The following is a 22601-nucleotide window of genomic DNA, read 5'->3' as shown; positions in this document are numbered from 1 at the left end:
CCCGGGCCGCCCGCAGGCCCCGCGCGCAGCCGCGCTGCACCGCCCTCAGCAGCGCCGGCGTCCTCCCTCCTCTTCCCTCCCTTCCTGCCTTGGAAGCACCGCCCCAGCTCGCTGCTGGCGGCGGCAGTCGTCATGGGCCCCGCTGCGCTGCTGCTGCCGGTGCTGCTTTTACCGCTGGCGGTGGCCGCGGGCGGCCCGGAGGTGCGCAGCCTGCGGGGGAGCTGGCGGCTCCGCAGCGGGAACGGCTCGGTGTCGCTCCGAGCGGAGGTGCCGGGCTGCGTTCACACCGCGCTGCTCTGCCGGGGCCTCATCCAGGTACGGTACGCCGGGAGCCGGGCTCTGGAGCAGTCCTTCCCGCCATGGGCAGCCCGCCTCGGAGGGGAGAACGCAGCCCTCCAAAACACAGCCCCGTCCCGGCAGCTGCCCGGCCACTGCAGGCTTGGTTGGCATCGCCGGGGCAGCAGGCAGGCTTCGTTTGGTGGCTGCAGTGTCCTCAGTCCCGCATAAGGCCGAGGATACAAATGGAAGCTTTGCAGTATGTGAGGTTGTGGTTTTGACACGCAGCCAAGGTGCTGACACCAGATACCTGCAGTACCCTCACAGTGTGTAAGTCATGCGTACCTGTAGTGGTACCTCAAAAGAATGAGAGTTAAACCCACACTCCTAAAGTTTGACTCGTTGATGCAATAAGTTTAGTGAATTCAGGCTACTAAAAGCCCTTTTAAAACTTGTGGGGAGGTCATATACACCCATTCTACCTAAGGAAAGTATAGTCTGAAACAGACGAAGTTAAATTTAAAGGACTAACTCCTGTCTTAACACTTTGAAGAACCTTTTCTACTTCTGTTTATGCTTGTCTCTATTAGATTTTTAAATTTATAGAAACACAACAACCACTTTCTTGGAAAAATTTTCAAAACTGCATTGCAGATGGATAGCAAAGTAATCTGATACTAGCATAAGGTGCCTGTGACTCAGACCTGACAAGAAACGTGGCACTAACTGGATCGTTGTTGGAATAAGATGCCTTTTTAAAAGGAAACAAGGAAAAGGTTCTTGTGTACCTGGAACAAAGAAAGAAATAAAAACACAGTGTAGTTAACAAAGTAATCTATAAAGGTGATAAATACAGTTCTGTGCTGGAAAATGTACTGTTGTATGGAGTGAGGATATCATATTACCCCTCCTTTATTGTGGGTCCAATGGTGCAGTTCTTGTGCATCATTTATTTAAAAAACACATTCTGGATGTGTTTTTATTTCTTGGGGTTTATCCTTCAGCTTATTATACTCTGATTAAAGTTAGAGAGTAAAAGGAGAAAGTGACACCCTTTGGGCAGGATAATTTTAGCATTTTCTGTGTTGGCACAGGTTGGGAATCCCAGCACTAATAATAGATTCCAATGAGTGTCACTGCCAGATACAGAGCATCAACACTGGAAAAAGAACTATGCTATGAAGGGATAGGCAGAGCTATGATGATCTGTTGTTTTAACATCTGTGTGCTAAGTGATGTGACATCTTGGACATTGAGAATTAAGGTTTCAGAAAGGCTGTTCTATAGTTGTCAAATATGCAGGGGGTAGGAGACTTTATGTGGAGGATTGGTGAAGGGAACTGCGCTGGTTTCTCTGATGAAGAAGTGCACGAGGTGAACGTCTGGGATATTTGGTTGTGCTAGGAGGTGTTGCTGCAAGAAGTGTGAATAATCATCAGGAGAAACTGTGACCAATGCACTGACTCAGGCACACAAGAGAGTGATGTAATAAAAGACTCACATTTAGCTACTCACACTAGGTACACTTATGAGGTGAGAAGATGTGATTGCTAATTTAAATGCATTCCAGCAAACTGACTTGTAATTTAGCAGTGTATTTGGAAATGAGGATCATGAACTCTCATGTGCCTGGGCAGAATCCCAAGCCTGTACAGAGGCATGAGAACTTAGTCAGTCAGCTGGGCAGCAGTGGGTTCTTGGCTAATTAAATCGATGATGGTTGGTTGTGGTCACTTAGAACATGTTTACTTGAATACAAGTAAGAACTTGCTCCAAACACGTGCTGGTACAGCTGGTGGACTGGAAGCTGTTGCCAAGTTGGTGATGTTGCTGTTGAAGTGCTGAGTTAACCAAAATGGTTCACTAGTGTGGTTGCTTAACCTCTGGACTGGACCCAGCTGGTGTCTGACTAGTTCCAAGCTCAGAATGAGATAACCTGTTTCTATGTATAGGTGTGTACAGATAACTCAAGTCAGCTTAAACATATTCTTACTCAGTTTAGCAAAGCTCAGTTTACAGATAGAAGCATTCACACAAATTCGCACCAGGATAACTAAATTGTTTTAAAATCGCATTTTTTTTAAAGATAGAATACAGACCATACCAAAACAGGGGAGCAATCTTAGCAGATTTGAAATCTATTGCAGATGGTGTTAAATGCTTTGCATTGTGCAAAGCAGCAAGCCTGGGTTGTTTGGAGGGAGTCAGTGACATCATTCATTATTGCAGTTTGAGGCTTTGTGCTCCAGAGGGGCGGCTCAGCTGTTTGTCCTGACGTTTCTTCACTGTGGTGAATGTGACCAAAGGTTTTCAAGTACAGCTGCCTAAAATCATGTTGCTATATTCCTATTTATACAAAAGCATGCACACTGCCCTAATTGTAGAGGCATAGAGCACTGGTTACTCCATTTTTTCAGAGTTCATTATCTCTGGAAATCAGCCTTTTTTGCTGTTGTGTCAAATATAGAAGTAGGAGATTTATTATAGATGCCTAAATACAAGTTTTGGTCTTAAGTATTTTTTTCACTTGCTTCTTTTACTCTTTGCAATGGAATATAGGATCTTTATTCATCTTACAGAAGATGTCACTAGATCAGTAACCCACCTTGTAATCAAAAGTGGAGATTGATCTGAAAAGCTGTACCAGGAAATAGGAGAACAAAGCTAGTGGGAACAAAATTATTCTGGATAGCAGGACCCTTGTGTTCAGCGACCCGGTGAAATCTTTGTGCTGTTTTTCTGTGTGATTTGGAAGTGACAAATCTCACTGCATCATTTGCTTTTGTATCCGTGAGATTTTCAATGGGTTAACACCCAGAAAAGAAATTTAAAGCAGAGTTTGGAAGGGCCTACTCCAGCAATGTAGCTTAGTGGGCATCTCACAATGAGGGGAAGGAGGGCAGCAGGGGGATGCTGATGAATATTAAGCCTTCAGAACATGGCTTAGTTTGCAAGACTAGGCTGCAAGCAATTTATTTATCATTGTGTGGTTCATTTCAAATTTAGGTCGACACACAAACTGTTTTTGCACAGGGATGCTCTAGCTGATTGCGTGTCTGTAGCCTTACGTTAATCTGCTGTGCACGCCATACACTGGAATTGAAAAAAATCTCTCTGATGCTGGGGGTTCATTACTCATCTCTCTGGATCCTCTTAGTGTTTGTTCTAGAGATATCTTTATTCTGGCTCATAAAATATACATTGGAGGAACACGTCTTTCTGAATGCACCAAATGCACATGTCTCAAAAAATGCTCTTGGGGAAGACTCTTGAGTTTCCTATCAAAGTATTGTTTTTCTTTCATATTCAGTCAATGTAGTTCAAATGCTGGATTAACTATGATAAAAGCTCTAGGGCCAGGAGATTGCATCAGAGTATGTGTTTGGCTTGATTGTTTTAATAAAATTTCATTAAGACACTGTAGCTCTTACTACTATTTACATGTAAAATTAAAAAAAAAAACATGAGAAATGCACATAGGGAAGAGTAACAGTCACTTATGTAAAGTTAGAGCAAAGCTTCGTTTTGAATGAAAACATTTTACAAATTGCAGTGAATCTGTTGCTAACCCTACAGCTCTGGAAAAAGATTTGCCAAAACCATTTTGTCTGAAAGTTTTGCTTTTGACCACTGTTGTCAGTGTAGTATTTTCTTTCAGGCGCTGTTCTGGTAAGCCATATGTACCCACAGGTAACTTGCTTATTAAGTCTGTGTGCTGGAAATAGGCATCCTCTACCACATAGGTTCTGCACAGTGCCATCTCTTGCTGGCAGGTGACTCCTGTAAATTTCCAGTTCTGAGCAATATGGCTGTTGTAGCTGGATTTTCTCATATGATAGCTATTTGCATTTATATATAAGGCTGTTTTGTCTTATTAGTTGTCACTTAGACTTGTATGGAGTATTATGAGAGGTCTGCAAGTGTGATGCTGATATAGAGGCTGTGTAGCACTGCATGTTCTGGCCTGTTAGACAAGGGCATGTACTTGACAGAGTGGTCATACTTGGATATCAAAATTTATTAGAAGAGACAGAAGTTTATGTACCCCAACTGATAGCTATACGTTTCTGGAAAGTAGTGTGGTTTTCCATATTTTATTCTGCATTTGTATAAAATACGCTGTTGTTTGTTTTCTGACACTTCATCACAACTGATTTTTTTGGAACAAGCCAGGTAACAATTCCATTTGGTATCCTATGGTTCTGTTCAGGTTAGATGGCATTCATTGTTGGATTAGTTGGTTATTATATTATTTTCCACTGAAATACAGGTGCTCTGCTGAACTGTGAGAACACGTGCAAACATTCAAAACCCTTAGTAAAACTTAGCATAAATATTAAAGGACACTTATTTTTTTCTTTCAAAAGCTTGTGATGTTAAAAGAGGTAAGATTTCTAGTGGTCTGTTAAATACATCCAAGTATTCAAGTACTATTAAGCAATGGGTATTACTGTGTTACCTCTTTAGTCATATTTGGCCTAGTGTTCTGTGTGACACATCCTGAACATTGACAGTGACATTCAGTTTACTGCTTCCTGAGAGCAGCTACTGAAATTCAGTTACTTTAGGAGGAACTTCCAAAACTCACACTCTGAGGATATGATCCATTCATCACTACTAGTAGTTCAGCCTGACTTCAAGCTGTGAAAATTATATAAATGTCCTGATTGCTGTCGCTTGTGATGTCAAGGAGCATGTGAGTATAGATAAGTATATATTAACTATTTACGTTTCAATCTGAAGTTGCCCAGAGCAGAATCATTAAACTATAAATCATGAAACATCACTTGCAAATTTTATTTTGGTGATCAGTTACACCATCAGAATTTTCTTACAGTGTACATGATAAAATATCAGCAGAGTTAATTTATGAGAGAAGAGCATGCAAGTTGACTTCAAACCATAACAAAAGCAGGGTAAGGCAAAAGAATCTGCTTTTGTTCTCTTTATTAAATTTCATTTTATTACATGCAGATCTTCCACTTGGGTACAGCTGACTCTGTCTGGTGTCATTCAGGTGTTTGTACCATGCCCCTCAGAACTCCTGGAGCCTGGGTGACCAGGAGGTGTCCTTTCATTGGGCCAGGGTATGCCTGGCACCACTGGCTCCCTCACTTGGGCTTGGAGCCTCACTTCTCATGTGTTCATGTCTCATCCATTTCCTGCTTAACAGGAGAAACTCTTAGCTTATATCACCGTATCTTTTCAATATCCTCTTAAAATCATTGCAAGGAGAAGCTTCCATCTGGGCGCTGGCAGTTCCTTCATTGTAGTGCTGCCAGTGCTTTTGAAGTCCTCCTGGTGTCCTGTTAGCCGAACTGGCAATTGCTTCCTTTTGATGATCTGTAGCAGGGCTTTTAACCTCCTCTTAGGAGGTGATTTGCTCCTTGCTTACAGCGTTGAGGCTGGGAGCAGGGAGCAAACAGGCAGGCAGCTTGAATACTTCAGATTTTTCCCCCAAATTGCAGGGAGCAGGAAAATGCAAGGCTGTTATGTTTGGTGGGGTCTAAAAATAGCTATAGTTGACTCCACCCCTCTGTGAATTGCTTCCAGGAACACACTGAGTTGTTGAACTATTGAATGTGAAGTGTATTTAATAGATGTGCAGCCTATTTCCTACCATCTTTCAATTTCTCCCTGTGCCTTTAAGTGGCTTAAATGTGTCTTTTTTTTTTTTTTTTTTTTTTTCATGCACTTTTCTGAACTAAGCCTTTCATTTTGATGTGAAATGATTTAACGTGGGATGAAATTCTGTTTCAGAGAAATCCAAACAATTTTACTTACATGGTTACATCTTCCAGCGCTCAGAACAGTTGTATTTAATAATGGAAAAGCCAATAACCTCACAAGTGTATTGGCAAAGTAATTCTGCTTTCTTAGAGGACTTTGTTGTGATCATGCGATTCTCCTGAACCTTGAGAATTGTCTTAAAAGCATTGCTTGAATGTTGCCACGACTGATTTTACAACACTCAACATTTGTCATGGTTAAAGTGGCCGACCAGCTATTAGCATTTAACAGCTTTTATGGTGTATGAGCTGTCTTGCTGGTTAGGTAGCAATGATATCAGTAAACTGTTAAGTTTTACATGAAGGTACACGGAACTGTGCACTTTCCATCTAAAAGGGTGGATGCCTGTGAGTCAGAAGGGCTAATTTGCACTTTCTATGACACCTATTTTAGCAGTCAGTGCATTTCTTGAAGTTTGAAGGCTTTAGACTAGTAAAAAAGAAAGCTCCTTCAGGAAAAAGGGTCTTCAGTATATTCTGAGATTTAAATATGTCACTCTGTAAGCTCCTGTAAGAGCCCATTTGGCAATGATTTCTGCCTCTGATAAAAGATCCTACGTTTCTGCTGCTAGACAACCAGTTTTGTGTTTTCCAGAAGCCAGGACTTTGTTCATTAACAACTCTGTGCTTTTGTGGGAGAAACGGTGCAGGTTTCTTTTGTGCATCTTTGCTGAGGCACTGATGTTGATTGTTTGACCATTAACCAAATGGCTTTACAGTCTGCTGTTGGTGGTGCATTTGCAACTTTCCTCTCACGCCTTTTGTTAAATATTTCACACATACAAGTGGCAAAGATTGAAATTTAACATGCACATTTTTCAAAGCATAATGTGAAATAAAATGGTATGTAATGTTAAATACGAATATGTATATATATGTAAATATATATAAGATGGTATATAATGTTAAAGCAAGACTTGTTAAAAATGTGCTTTTTAAAGTACATATTGTGGGGTTTCACGGTCTCTGACATTCTATGCTTGCCTTTCATTACCTCAGTACAATGATCTCAGTGAAGTTTCTTTTATAAGCCTAAATTTTGCATATTAATATGCATTTATTGGCTTTAACTTTTGCATCTCAAAGTCTGAGATATATTCCCCAAAAGTAATGGAATGTCTTAAAATTCAGCAATAGTCCTGTAAGCTCAGGATGACTTAATTTTTAGAGAATACACTGTATTATCAATACAGAAGTCATAGTTTTACTCAGGTGGCAAGGCTTTTCCTTTTTGACTCTTCCCTTGTAGTAGGAAATTTGATTGATAGAGTGTAGCATGTAGAGGCAGGGTGACACCTTTCCCTCTGTATGAGCCCAAGGAATGATGTTTGTATTGCTGTAGGACTCCAGAAGGATCTGTGCTGCTGAGGAGAGTCACTTAGATGTTATGATTTTGTTCTGCTATGTACATAGGTTTATGTGTTTATTGCAGAGCTTGACCCTGTTAATTGTAAAACAAATATGAGGGATAAGACAATTTTTTTTCAGAAGATTTCATATCCCAAATGTCGTTACTATGCATACTGACTCCTGAAATGGGGAGAAAAATTAAGTCCCAGCAAGTAGGAAAGAAGAAAAAAAGCTGGGCAGATTTTCTTCAGTGTGACTGAGGATATTCAGGGTGGGTATTTAAGTGTGTTGGTACTGTTAGAACACTCCTATCAAAGCAATCCTTAATGCAGGTCCCTTCTCTATGAGCCGGGTTGAGTCATGCAGGCCGGAAGAGATTGGCCTTTGTTTGGGGCAGCAGCTCAGCCGTGCAGCTGCTGGGGGGCTGGAACGGGGCTGTCAGGCACGGAGCCGGGTACCGGCAATCTGACACGGGATGGGGCACTGCCTTTCTGCACTCTGACAGGGGATGGGACACACTGCATTTCTGCACTCTGACACGGGACGAGACCTTTCTGCTGCCTTTGTGTGAGGTGCGAGGCTGTGGGATGTCAGGTCCTTTAAGCTGGGTGAGGGACATGGTGACCTGCTGTAAGGTAATAAATACAGCATGAAGCCAGAAAGGCTGAGGACATAGCTTAGACCAGTCATGCCTTCTGTTCTTCCTAGGTAGTGTGGTTAAAGGGAGAAGGACACATTTGACACAGCCTCAAAAGTAGTCATCTAGTTTTTTACCAAAACCAAAATGGTGTTGCTTCTCCTTCTTCTCTTTCTCCATCCCTCCACATACAACAATTTCATTGATCCTTGCCACAACAAGTCTAGCTGACAAGGAACCACTGGATTACTTGCAATAACTTTAAACTAGAGATTTGTTCACTGCTGTCCCTAGAGGCCTAAAATTCTGTTTCTCTGCCACTTAAAATCCTATTAGTCTTACTTTCTCCATAATTATGAGGGTGATCATGTTTCTGTTCCTCTCATTAAGTCACAAGGTCTCTGGATTTATTGGTTAATTTCCAGACCAGTAATTTCTTATGTAAAAACAAATCCTGCTACTTCTAATTTGAGTGATTATAACGGACAGGGTTTTGAGCTATATAAATAAGTCAAATATTACTAAAGCTTTCCTTTCATGTAAAATTTCAAGGGTGAAAAGAGTATCAGGACTAACTAACTAAGGTGAATTTTGCATTTGCAGACTGACTGAAAAAAGAAGTGTTCATCTAATGGATATTGTGACGCTTTATGCAGCAACACTATTACTAAATAAATAATGTAATTTTTTTTGTTGGTCTGTCACTAGGATCCATACTATAGATTTAATGATGTGATGTACAGATGGATCTCACTAGATAACTGGACTTACAGCAGGACGTTCAAAACTCCTTTTGACGTCAGGTATGCAGTAAAGATAAGTCTAAAATAATTCTCTGCCATCTTTCATGCAGAATTGCAAATTAATCCATCAGCTCAAAATCTGCTTAATACTTTTGTATCTGATAAAACAAATTATGCAATCATGTGCAGCTGCAAAGCTGTTGCTACAGAACACTTCAATTGTTGATTTTTTTTCTTTTTTTAAAAAATTGATTGTTAAAAATTACTTGTGAATTGTCAGCTGTAAAAAGATTATACTTAGGCTAATTGAAAGCTATCCCATGTAATATCTGGTGGGTATGTGAATCTGATGTATTCTTGAGCATGCTACTTCAGCTGTCATCTTAATTTGACTATTTAAAGATACAATGTAGCTACACTGAGTCAAAAGTAGCTGAGGTAACTGCTGGTATAATAGTGATACACATTTTTACATTGTCTGTCTCCTGTCTGTTTTTAACTCTAGGTATTCTGACAGTTTTCACACATATGTTTTCTTTTGTAGAAAGTGGCAGAAAGTGAATTTGGTTTTTGAGGGAGTAGATACAGTAGCACAGATCCTGCTCAACAATGTCACTCTCGGGAGAACAGACAACATGTTCAACAGATATGTAAGTAAAGTGTTTATTTCTGAAGGTGCTTCTGTGTTTTCTTCAAGGCCCTTTTGTTCTGAGCACTTCCAGTGCATTCAAGTACCCATAAAAGTAGGTGCTTGGATGCAGAAAGGGTTGACTTGAGGACTGCATGTGCAATCACATAAATGTTAGAAAGGGAAGTGTACTTACCTTTTCACTATCAGCAGGGTCATATGTAGAGGTGAATGTGCCTTTGTGCCTTGTCCTAAAGGAGAGGACCAATGCAAGAGGATCAATTCAGCTAATAATATGTCTTGCTTCTTGGGATCTGTCCCACCTGCAAGAAAACATAGGCTTAAATCTGTTTTATTAGCTGTAAATCTGCTTACTAATTGGTATTAGAATGGTTTACATGTCAATACTGCAATGAAAATGCATGTGCTGTAAAGCTTGTGTGTGCTTTCATGCTTTTGGTTTTTAAAGAGGGTGGTTTATTTTTAATATGGTACTTTGGATAACATTGTCTTGCATTTTTGAGCTTCACTTATGGCAGCATGAGAGTATTCATTATGGAATGATCTTGAGAGTGTCAAAAACATTTGAACTAATTTTATAGCTTTAAAATACAAAATTATTCTGGTATTAACATAAGGAACAATTCTTGCTTTTATCTTAAAAGAATCAAAAAATCTAAAGAGTTAAAGGAAGATTGATAGTGGAATAACTGAATTACAAATGAAATCTGGTGTCTCCATATCTCAGCATTTACCATACTGGCAGGTTTTATTGCAGAAGCACTGGACTGAGACATAAGACATTCTGCCACCTGGGTCTGTGTGACCTAGGACAAACCACTTGGTTTCTCTTTGACTGAGTTTTACCATCAATGAAACCAAAAATTTTGTAGAGCTTTTATGAAATTTTAATTATTTCCTGTTTGGAGAGTATCTAAAGATTTGTCAGTAGCAGGCTCTGAAAGTTAGGAAGTGGTATTATTTTGTACATATTTCTGCAACTTCATTTTGTATCAGATTGTAACAATTCATGAAATGGCCTTCACTGTAAAACCAGAGTGTACTGCATTAAATTGAGTCCGGGGTTACTTGTGACCCAGGCTTGTGCCTTGTTCATCTGTTCCACATAGCAACAACATCTGCAGGAAGGACTCTCTGAAGGCTCTGGATTGGGGAATGCTATTTGCTTTCTAATATCTTGCTGTATGCTACAGAAATAAATGATTCTAGCTGGGCTGCTCCCAAATTAAAGAAAAATGGTCAAGACTTGGCTTTTCACAAATGTGCACTCTGAGGAATAAATGGGTATAGCCATTGGAACCATATTGTCTTGATAGCACAGGATAATTCTGAAACGGAACATTTCTTCTGTTTTCCAGCCACACTGAAGGGGATTTTGTAACCTGGTGAGGAAGCCCCCAAATGCTTCATTTGGTGCTGGCGTAGAATGTGTGTCTTACATTTGGGGGATTAGAATGCAACTTGCTTCATTTTGGGGAATGAACCACAACTTTGCAGCCTTCATGGACAAGGCAACTCAGTGCCTTGTGGTACATGAGCTGGCAGCACATTGTGAGCTGGAAGCACTCCTGTATGGAGCAGCTCTCTGAGTTGGAATACGGTGTCTTTCCAAAGATGCAAATGGGTTCTGGATGAGGACAGAGGGTAAAGATTTTCTTGCTGTCCTTGTCCTTCCAGTACTTCTCTGTGCAAGCAAAGTACTGCAACCTGCAATGAGAGCTTGGTGTGAGGAAAGTGGTTTGCCCAGAAATATTTCCTTCTATCTAGAACATTACTGTGTATTTTCTTTTTTTTCAGTTTACAAAGTAGCTTTTCTTTTCTTTCAAAACCAGAGCATGCTGAGACTGTATTTCAAAAGCTTTTGAATAATATATGTATGGTATTAAAATCCCCATGTAATACTGATTATAAATCTCATAGATAAATGTCATCATTGTAATGGTTTTGTTCTGTGTTTTGTCCTAGAGCTTTGATATTACCAGTGTGATCCAGGAGGTCAATTTGGTGGAAGTCCGTTTCTTGTCAGCCGTTTCATATGCAGCGGAGCAGAGCAGATGTCACAAAGCACACAGCATCCCCCCGGCCTGCCCTCCACCTGTGCAGAAAGGAGAGTGCCACGTTAATTTCATCAGAAAGGTAGGGGCAGAATTGTCTGTCTCTGGCTTCAGGCTGGAAAAGAGGAATGCACCACAAGCTGTCCTTACAGTTGTATTCTGAAACCTGCAATGTTGTTTTATAAGTAGGGCATATTTTTCATGCAGTTTCCTTCTCCCATCCCCCCTAGAAACCTGTAGTCTTGTATGTTGACAATACAGGAGGCGTGAGAAGGCCAGGCTTCATATCTAAGTGATAAGCGTGTTTAAAAGGCTGTTGTCATCAAACAGTCAGCAAGGAGACTTGCTGCTAAGAGGGCAGGATAGCATTGGAAAATGTGTAATCATTCCATTTTGATCCACTGGGTCGGTTTAGCAATGTGTGCTGACAATAGAGTTCACTGTTGCAAGTACCAGTGTGTTATAGCCAAGGCTGTAAAAATCTTATCCAAGCAGCTTTGTGAGTGTTTGCTGTTGCTCGTGTGCTGTGCTATTTATATTGGGCAGCTCTAGCATGTCCCAAGAAGTGTTATCCTGTGGGGACCTGTTCTCATCTTACTAGTGTTGTGAAGTGTGATTTATATGTAAATATTCAATGAAAACAAGAGTGTAATATAAATTAATGAAACTCAGAAACCTTGATTTAAGATATGGCTTCTTTGCTGTTAAAACTTAACTTCGGGCAAACTATCATTTGAGTAGCATCTCACATATTTCTGATAGCTTTGCAGCAGATAGAGGAAATGTCTAGATGATCTTATTTTCTAATTTGTCTTTTTGGGAGTTTTTGCATATTTTTCTCCTCTTAAATGCCTTTCTTGATAATTATTTTCAAACTTTCTAATAAAGTCCTTCTAGAATCTCTCAAAAATTGACTAGGATTCTGTAAATCTGGTATTTAAATCTGGATATAATTTCCTTTAAAATTTAATAATGTAAATATGGACTCCATGTTGTCATGGAAAGATCCTTTAGGATTAAGAGGCCATCTTTGTTTCTCTTGCTGCTACTTTTATTTTTGCTACATTTTAGAAAGTTTATTAGTTCTTCTGAGTCCACTGTGTTTCTCAGAAATCAGTGCGAGGAGAGGCTTGGAAGGAATAGGGCACTTACTCAAGTTGTAGTCTTATTCATAGAGCAAAAGAGACCTGGAATGATTTTATGCTTCACTGAACTATACCTTGAATTTGTTAGAAAGTACCCTAGTGCTTTTTCCACAAATGATTTTTTTGACTGTACTTAGAAACTGCTCCAGAGATTTCCAGAAACATTTTGAATTCCAGGTATTGGCAACAACAGCAGCTATGTCACATCTAAAACTAAACAACTATACTAGGACATTGCTATAAGCTGGTTGCTTCCCATCTGAAAGTAATGGAGAGTTATTTACACATATCAGGTGCAGTATTAAGTGCAGTAAACTTACCTAAATCTGAGTAGGAGTTTGTGGCAGAACACAAACCTGTCACTGCTAATGTACTCCAGTGATACAGGCATATTGTTCTTGTGACATACTGTTTCTGATAGCAGACTCTGCAATATTTTTTGTGAAACCTGCTCGTCTGTCAGTGATTCATTTGTTTATTTTTTATAAAGGGAAAACAACTTTCAATTGGACATGTTTTCTAAGAATATGTTATCCCTAGTTTTCTGTTTGAAATAGGTGCAGTGTTTGCTTCCTGGAAGGCTCTTTTGCAGTTTGATAGACAGGGAGGCTGACTGGTAACACAAGGGATAGGCCAGGCTTGTGCAATGTGGTTTGCCCAAATTAGTATGCCTTGGCTGTAAGTTATTAGTGTCTAAATTTAGAATTGTGTGTCACTGTACAAGACTTTAGGAGATCTATTGTATTTGCTTTGGGGGCTGGGGCTGTGTGAAACTTGGAGGGCAGCTGAATAGATGTTGTCAAGGGATTTGTTAAGTAGAGGTCTGACCAGGTTTGAAAACAGCTAAATGGAAATTAGCGTACGTACTTCTCTGCCTGACCAGCATTTTATAATTCTGACAGTTATTCTGATTTTAGTACCAGAACTAAGCTACTTCACAACCATGTTTTTGTTCCCTTTGTTTTTGTATAAGAGAACCATAAAAAGGGGAGAAACAGTGAACATGACTGAACTACACAAATACTCCAGACATATCCATTTCTTTCCTTGTATTACTCTGTGGTGTTAAAACTAAAAATAGGAGATAAACTATTTCATGTATGTTTTTTAATTTGATACTATTCTCCTACAATACTGTAACATTTCTAATTGTCAGTTTTCTGTTTACTTTGTCTTTTAGGTATACAATTAAATACTGACATTACAAACAAAGATAATTCACAGCTGAAATGAGAGTAATCTGGATTGTTTTTTTGATCTTTACTGTTTGGTATTTTGTTGGTGTTTTTTTAGTGGTATACTAAGTGTTGTTTTGCTCTTTTGGTAATACAAAATTTCTCCGCACATGGACATTTAATACAAAATTTAATTTTTTGTATAATACAGATTGTAGCAGCAAAGTTCTGCTTGTGGAGTAAGAAAAAAATACTGTAGGGTCTCCTGGATTTATGGAAACTGGAAACATTCTTTCAGTGTGTGTCAGTATTTTATTCCCAGATAGCAAATGTCTTTTATTTCTGGCACAGCATCAATGTCTATGTGAAAAACAGGCATTTGTAACATAATAATTCTGTTTTCCAGGAGCAGTGCTCATTTAGTTGGGATTGGGGCCCTTCTTTTCCCACTCAAGGAATCTGGAAAGATGTGAGGATTGAGGCCTATAACCATTATCACCTGATTTACTTTTCTATAACTTCTGTCTTTGGTAAGTCTCTTATTTCTTCTTGTTATTGGTTTCACCTTTAGAATACAAACCATTTTATTGGTAAGCCAAATTAACTGTCAGGTAGGAAATGTTCTATGGGTTTTTTATTACTTTGCTTGTAGTTCTTCCCAGAACACACCTTTATTAGGTATTGAAACAGTATTTCAGTACAAACAATAACTGTTAAAAATGTTAGAATTCAGAATCTTTTTTTTTGCTTAAAATCCCCGAATAACTGCAGAAATAAATGTAGTATAATTGAGATTAGCACCAGTTTTTCAATTTTGAAAAATTTCCTTTCTGTTGGCATGCGTTTTCACCAAGACTCCCTGTAAATATGTCTCACTTTCATCTCACTTCCATTTCAAACAAAGGCAAAGCTGCTATGGGAATTCGGTTTTGTATTGGAAGGACAAATGCACAGTGAGCAGAGTTCGAAGAGTGCTGAGTTTTCAGGACACAACATGAAGTCTGAGAGAGAAAAGCAGTCATGCTATGCAAGGATAATTGTTAAAGCTGCAACTGGAGAGGATAACCTCATGCATTCTTGCTACCTAACTTACCAAACCGGTTTCCTCTCTTGCAATGGTCTCCGATTTTCCTCTCCTTTGTCCTGAAGATTATTGTAGCTGTGCAAAAGTAGTTAATTTTCCCTTGAAACTTTCTGCAAATGGTGATATGCCCGCTTGTAGACCACCCACATGCTTTTTTTCACTGCCTGTTGAGCCCAGTGGAGTATAGGCTAGCACGTGGGTCCCCTGCACTGGGGTGAATTTTGGCCCTTGGGAATAGATTTGTTGTGTATGAATAAAAGAGGAAGGCATCACTCCATGGCTGCTTTTAAAGCGTCCTGAAATAGCTGCAGGTCTTAAATAGAATTGACGTGACTGGAATTTCCATGGAAAGCCCCAGCACAGACTCTGCTTTCTGAAATTCAGTTACAGTAAAAATATTTTCTGGTCCCTCCCACATTCCCACAACTCCACCTTCTGGTAGGTAAAGTCTTGCTCTCTGGGTAAGTGGAGAGGGCAAACCTGTTTCCTTCAGCAGAGAGTGGCTTGGAACCAGAGCAAGAGCTTATTAGTATTTAAACATTTGAAAAAGAAAGTAAATGGACAACCTGAATTTAAGCTGCATATGTACTTTTATTGTTCATCAGATTTAGTGTCATAGCCTTTTGACCACTGAGTCTGTAAAAGATCCATTGTTCTTGGTTTTTCTTCCTAGACCCCACAGTTCAGGCAGTTACGAATGAGTTGGAATTTCTGTTATGCTTTTGTACGAGAGGAAGAATGCACTGTAATGTCTGACTTTTGTAGGGTGGGTACTTGTTAACCTTTTCCACATTTCAGAAGATTGGTCTTCACTGGGTAATGCTGGATGTAATATAAACTTGGGAACTCAATCATTGCTCTTCATTCTATGAAAGACAGTGAAAATCACATCAGGGCTGAATGCAATTCTTTGTTTTTTGGAGTGAGCTCTCTTTCTCTCATGGAGGAAGGAGAGCTAGACTATATAAATGAAAAGAGAAAGTAAGTTATTAGTAGTTTGGGTATACAAAACGTGTCTTTGTTCTAGTTCTCTTTGTTTTCTGTTTTGTTTGCTTTTGCTTATATGTTAATCTGCAATATTTGAAGTATAGGATTATCCAGGCTGTGTTAGTAGCTAGGCAATTCAACTGCTGAAGTTAGTGGGAAATTTACACATAGATCTTGAGTACCCTTGACCCTGGCTCTCCCTCTTCAGTAAGCTCTATAAAAGAGAGGATGCTCTGTGGTAACTTCAGAGAGATCTCAGGGAAGTCATTAACTTGTTTCTTTCATGACACCACTAGCTGATAAGTGGGTGGTGGGTGGGAGAAGGGACATAAAGATATAGCCTGTCAAGTCTAGACACAGTGGGCCCAATTCATCGCCAGTGTAGCTCCATTCATTTTGTCCAGTGAGTCTGGGATGAATTCAGCTCGTTTTCTCTTAATACTGTTTTTGTTTCATTGACAAAAGTGATTGTACTGGCTTGTGATTACAATCTTTCCCAAAGAGTACCATGTTCATATGAGTGCTGACTAAAAGCAAATACAATGTCTATGGGAGTTGGTGGGAAAAAATTCCTTCCTAATGAAGTGACTGGTGTCAAGGTCTCTGACTTTTGGACGGAACTCTGAAAAAAAAAAAAAAGCCTGGATGGCTTTTGAATTAAAAAAAGAGTTAAAAAACATAAATCATATTGCATTTTTCTCTTCCATTGGACTCAGATGTCAAACACACTAAATAAGCAGATTAACTATGTGGGATGGTTCAGACACAGCCTGAAAATTGTTAAATTTAATCTTAGGTGTTTGAATTTTTTTTTTAATGAAGGATAATGTTAACTAATAGGTATTTTTAAATCCCATTTTTTCCCCCCCTCTTCACTTAGCAAAGAGTGCTCAGCAGTGGTATCTTGAAGTCGAGTCTATTTTTGATGTAGTCAGCTCCAAGCCAATTGCAGGTCTTGTGACTGTGAACATCCCCAAATTACAAACGCAGCAAACATTCAGTGTGAAGCTTCAGCCTGGAGAAGGCAGCATTGTGTTGCTTGTAAACATCAACAAGGTAAAGAGGTGTGTGTGGAGAGCTAATTCAGCGCAAAATGTTTCCCCTAGTTTCCAGTGTGACTTTCTGCCTCCGTGCCAGTTTTAGACCTCCTTCCCCTTCCTTCCTTCCTGTGTTCCTGACTTTTAACAGCAGTTCTGTATCCCTTACAGGGTAGGAGAACAGTTCTTTTCCTTTCCTTTCTAAAATCTGATGTCTGTAGAGCTATGTAGCTTACTGCCAAAAGGTGGCGAAGCCTTAGAAAAAGGTCACATAATCACTGGCCACTCTTAAATGACCTTTTTTGAATTATTTAGGTAAATAACCTTTGGATACCCTGTGTCACTTCACTTCACTGGCAGCAGGTATCTCATATGCTACTGTTTACTGGACTGATTGGGACCAGAATATACTACAATATATAGGATTCTCCCAGGAGATAGAGGAAACATTCCTCAAGCCTCTCAGTAGATATTTATTTACTTTCAGGTAAATAAACACAAAAGAAAATTTTGTGGAGTAATACTCTTTATATTCACTTGTAGTCCTTTGGGTAGGCAAATCTCAGGAGGAATTTTTGACCGGTAGAAGGTGCTCTAATGAGGAGCAAACTCAAAAAATCAGGCTCAGTGGGCAGAGTGGGAGCCCCGGCAGGTGCAGCAGGAGCCGCACCTGATGGAGTTCTCCACGGGAGCTTCACTGCTGCTGGACACACATTTGTGGATGGGTGAAGTGCTGTGAGCAGGAATTTGGTGCTTCTGACAATACTGGCAATTAATAGCATTAGAGGGTCTGCCTTCAAGCTCTTTTATATCTTACTGGCTCTGCTGTTTTTCTGCATTGCTGTGTAACGCTGCATCTGTTTTCCCAGTCTGATTGCATTGTCCGTGTGTTCTTGAGTTCACTTGTCAGTTGTTTGCATGGAGAGAAAGCAAGCAGGGCATTTATGTTACAGCGTGCACACTCTGTGACTTGTGTACTTATGTGCTTTGTTTTATTTTGACACAGAAGCATAGAAACATACAGTTTTTGTTACTGTTGTCATCTGATGTGCAAGTTACGTGAGCAATTTCCAGTACCCAGTTTCATTTAAAGCAACCATGAGTCTCTGCTTAGCCTTTTAATGGATTACGTTATACAGGCACTGTGAAGTGAAACTTCAAAATTTATTTTTGCTTATTTAGTTGTTCCAGCCTCAGAAGAGATCTGTTAGTATAGTGCAACTGCAAGCCTGGAAGGAAGCACTTCTTTCAGAGCAGAGCAGCAGTGTTTCATTATTCTTTGTGCACAAAAGGCTTTGCTGCATGAATTCACATCAGCTGATTTTATGAGAAGCCCCGAAATGTCTTCTCATGTATTGATGAGGCTAACAGAGCCCTTAGTCTGTACAAAGAGTTGTGTGGTGCATGTTAGATACTGAGACCTCACCAGAAATGTATTTCTAGTTAAGAGCTTATTGCAGATTACGTTGTGGAGTCAGTAGGTGTTCGAGTGGTGCATGTCGCTGAGATGTGTATCAGCCTTCCTGCAGTTGCCACGCAAAGTGCTGTGCTGCCAACATGACAGCATTTTGCTTATCAGCTAGTGGTGAGCAGAGGGGTGACATCATTAGTGGCCAATGAGACACCCAGTCGTTCCAGGCAGCTGCGAACACTCCCTTGTTGTCGAGGCACACACTTAATCTGTGCTTCCGTTTGTATCCATGCAGCACAGAGATCAGTACTTCCTCACAAGCAGTTGTGATAATTCTGTATCGGAGAAGCTGAAGGATATATCCATGATATATTCATGGTTGTGTCCAAGTATAACTACAGCAAAATGTATTGCTGGGCTGCTTTCTGGCTTCAATTTGTTTGAAAAGATTGAGGCACTCCTCGCATGACTATATTCAGTGCTGATCCCTCCATTGTTTGGTTGCATGCATTATTGCTTTCTTTCCACAATTTTTGTGTTATGCACTCAACTGGCAAATGCTGGCAACAGGAGTGAGTGGCAGAAGTAGGCTGCTAGAGTGAAGATAAATATTCTGTCATCTTGGAGATTGTATTTCATGTTTGTAAAAATTATGGAGTACTAATGATGTGATTAAGAAACATATAGAGATAAAGCAAAAAACTACCGAATGAATGAAAGAATTTGACTTAAAAGTTTGACATAAGTGAAGCAGTCAGTATGGTTATGTAATACCAGAGTCACAGTTGAAAAGTGTTACTGCTGTATATTGAATATTGCATGGGATAGGTAAAACGATCAATGAAAGGAGGTGTATGATACTGAGCTTAGTGAACAATGGCTGCTCCTGACTCAGATATTTAGGCTTTGGAGGAGTAGTGTGTCAGTGTACCTCAGCTGAGGACTAGCAGCTAGATGTGTGCATGCATGTCCAGGCATGCTCATGGCCTGTTGTGGACACAAAATGAAGTGATAGCCTGGACTTGAGCAGAAGAAATCACACTTCTCTCTTTAAATGTTTTTCACCTCAGAGCTGCAGCTGGAGAGAACGTTAGCATATCTCAGCTGAAGCAGAAAACCTCATTAGGCTTGTGGTAATTCACTTAAAGATCTCTGAGCCCCAGGTGCATTTGATACCTCTTGTTATGTTATAAACATTGCTCAGACTTTCTCCATTGTATGTTCTAGAGTGCTGCAGTGGAGGCTTGGTGGCCAAATGGACATGGAAAGCAAACTGGATACAACATGACAACAACTTTCATGATGGAGGCAGGATGCCAGATTGAGAAGTTTTCAAAGGTGAGCCCTAAAGTTTAATTACATCTGGCATTGCACTGTTAGTGTTAGGACATCTGCTCTGCATAGCAGGGTGTCTAGAGCTCTGAAATGTTTTGCTGAATTGTAATATGCATGTGAAAATGCTAATGAGAAATGAGTTTTTTTAATGTCACAATATATGGCTACCTCTTTTCTGATATTCTTACCTTGTATGGATGCCTTTACTTATTTTGTGGCTGCAAGATGGTTTACAGTTAACCAGGAACCTCATAAGAGAAAAGATGTTTACTTCTTAAGTTTCCTAGCTTATGAAAACAGCACTTCTAAACTTCATAAACCATGCTCTTGGTTTTGTATCATGCACTGAAAAACACTTTTAAATTTCTATAAGATTATGCAAAGTTTATTACTGCAATTTTTCTTGCTAATTCAGTTTGTAAAAATTTATGGAATAAACACATTCCTAAAAAGGTAACATACATTTATTTATTAGAATGTGGTACATGTGCTTCAGGCTTAAGATCTTAAATACGACCATAAAAGTAACATTTGGGGGTTTTTGCATAAAGGCTCTCCTAACACACTGGCTGTTTAATTATCTGTTTGGTTTTACTAAGAAGCCTAGAGGAGGTAATTTCCAATTGTCCATTAGAAATAAAAATCTTAGAGATTAGACTGGCCTCCTTATGCCATGAACATGTGGAAACAACCACATAAATGTATGCATTTATTAGATGTTTCTGGTGTGTATTGTTTTACTAAAAACTAATCTGGTCAGCAGGCATCTAAACTGCTATTTGCTGTAACATTTGTTACTGTGAAAAAAACTTAGGAAAACTAGTAGCTTCTGGTGTTGTATCTTTATAGGACTACCCCTAGTTTGATTATGAAGTCATAATAATAATTATTATTTGCTATGATTAGTGTTCTAATTTTGAAACAATTAAAAAAAACCACACCAAGTAAACACAGCATGTGTTGCATGGAAAAACTGCTTGTAGGAAATACAACCGTAAAGCCTCTAAAAGGGAAAATTCTGTTATTACTGTGCGAAAACTGCACAATGATAGGAAAGCTAATAATTTCCATTTGGGTGCTTGTGTCAGAATATTTCATAGAGCTCTGTGGCATATGATCAGGGGGACTTCATGGTCTACAACAGAAGTCTCTTATTTTTTTCTCCTTAAGAGGAAAGAGGGGGGGAAAAACCAAATGCACCACATAGTGGGCATTGTGAATTAACCAGCATATGAGGCCTTTACAGCTCACTGTGTGAGGGAGGTCTGGTCATCCTTCCTGTGTTTGGTGAATCTCTTAGATTCCAACAAACACTCATGCATGCACACACCATCACCCCCCAGACGGAGCTGTATAAGTGGATAGAGGCTCTGTATGCAGTTTTTTCATGTTGTAGCATAATTTTCTCTCATGTCGGCAGGACTGAACAGCAACATTTATATAGCTTAATAAGAACTTTGAGTAGTTCAGGAGATACAATCAGGGATTAATGTTCCTGAAAGTTGTTTTGTTGTCAATTCTGTTGTCCATGTTGTGCTGACTGTATTCAGGAAGAATAAATTTCCTACTTCCATGCTTTTTTCCCCCCCCTGAAAAAAATAGAGGTGAGGCATTTCACAAGTGGTTTGTGTCCATATGAGTATCTACTTAACATTGGACAGGAGAAAACTGAAGCATGAGAATGTACATGTGAGAAAGCACAGCTTGATCTTATGTCAGATTTAGCTACTCCTAACTTGAACTACTTTCTGGATTCTGACATGCTAGAGTAGTCTTCAAAACTTTAACTAATCCTTTGGGAATATTTCCGGGTGGCCTTCCAGTATGTACTTGCAGGAGCTGTATGGAGCTGTAGTCAGCAGTGCTGGGAATCTCTTTGGCTCAGAGAAGTACTTACTCATTCCTGTTTGAGTAGCAGAAAACCAAAGCTGAATAAAAGCCAACATCTAGGATGGGATGTGGTTTGGTTTTGGTTTGTTTCACATTATCCTAAGAAACAAACTCTAGAACAAAATATTCAAATGGAAAACCAAAGCCGTATCTCACAGTGACATTGGTTTTCTTGATGGAGGGTCCTGTTTGCTATTGATAAGTTGCTTATTTCTTGCCATCCCCACATCAAGAAATTTATTACCTCTTTCATTGCCCCATGAAGCATTTGTTGCTTCTCAGTTCCATTTCTCCATCTTTTTGCATGCTCATTTCTCCAGCATTGTACTCAGAGTTTTTAATTTTTAAGGCTATTTTTGTACTTTCAAGATCTTGGCCTCTAGCAGGCTTTGTAGCTTTCACACCACTTTCATGCTGTGTGCTAATTTGTTAGGTCACTGGATTGTTCTGTGATCTTAGTTCAGCTCTAGAGATCTTCATCTTTATTCCTACTGCTAAATATGGGAATGCCAAACGTGATCCACAGGTCACTTAACTTTGTATGTGCATTAAAAAGACAGGTATCTGTTTAATAATTATGCCCAGAACCAGCTAATTGGTCTGTGGTGGCTAGAGAGCCTCTTGTGCGTGACTGAGAGAAATGCTCAGTCCTCAGGCAGCAAGCTCTACCAGACAGATTTTGAGGTGGCCAAGGTCTTGGTAGCCAGAAGGGCACATAGCCAAGCATGCCAGATGGTGGTTGTCTCCCACTGCCCTTCTTTTAACCCCCAAGGCAGAAGGAAGCTGTAGTAGGAACAGGAAGATGTGCTGTTACCAGCTGGCCTTGGGGAACAAATGGAGTTGCACTGAATCTTGAAGGCCTGGGAACGTGAGCTGAGGCTAAGGAGCTTTTTCTCTTGCTCCTGCTGTCTGGGTGGTCCTGGCTGAGTGTTTCAGCCTCTCAGATTGCCTTGGATTTGGCCAGTTGCATGAGTTCCACTTGAGCATGCATAAAGCAATATCACATTACTTCTGTTAGTAATATAAGTACTCCATTACA

General features: G+C 39.8%; 1 protein-coding gene across 3 annotated transcripts in view; it reads left to right on the top strand.

Moving 5' to 3' along the window:
* Positions 1–22601, top strand: part of MANBA (mannosidase beta) — a 45380-nt gene continuing 22779 nt past the window's right edge. For all 3 annotated transcript variants that reach the window (XM_053974954.1, XM_053974955.1, XM_053974953.1), the window contains exons 1-7: positions 1–315; positions 8761–8855; positions 9340–9445; positions 11410–11580; positions 14225–14348; positions 16770–16945; positions 19565–19675. In XM_053974954.1, the coding sequence (XP_053830929.1) occupies positions 133–315; positions 8761–8855; positions 9340–9445; positions 11410–11580; positions 14225–14348; positions 16770–16945; positions 19565–19675 (966 nt within the window). In that variant the 5' untranslated portion in view covers positions 1–132. The remainder of the gene's footprint in view (positions 316–8760; positions 8856–9339; positions 9446–11409; positions 11581–14224; positions 14349–16769; positions 16946–19564; positions 19676–22601) is intronic.

The sequence above is a fragment of the Vidua macroura genome, chromosome 4 (genome assembly GCF_024509145.1).
Source record: "Vidua macroura isolate BioBank_ID:100142 chromosome 4, ASM2450914v1, whole genome shotgun sequence".
Lineage (NCBI taxonomy): Eukaryota > Metazoa > Chordata > Aves > Passeriformes > Viduidae > Vidua > Vidua macroura.
Note: the sequence above shows the minus strand (reverse complement) of the source record. Positions and strands in the feature narration are given on the sequence as shown.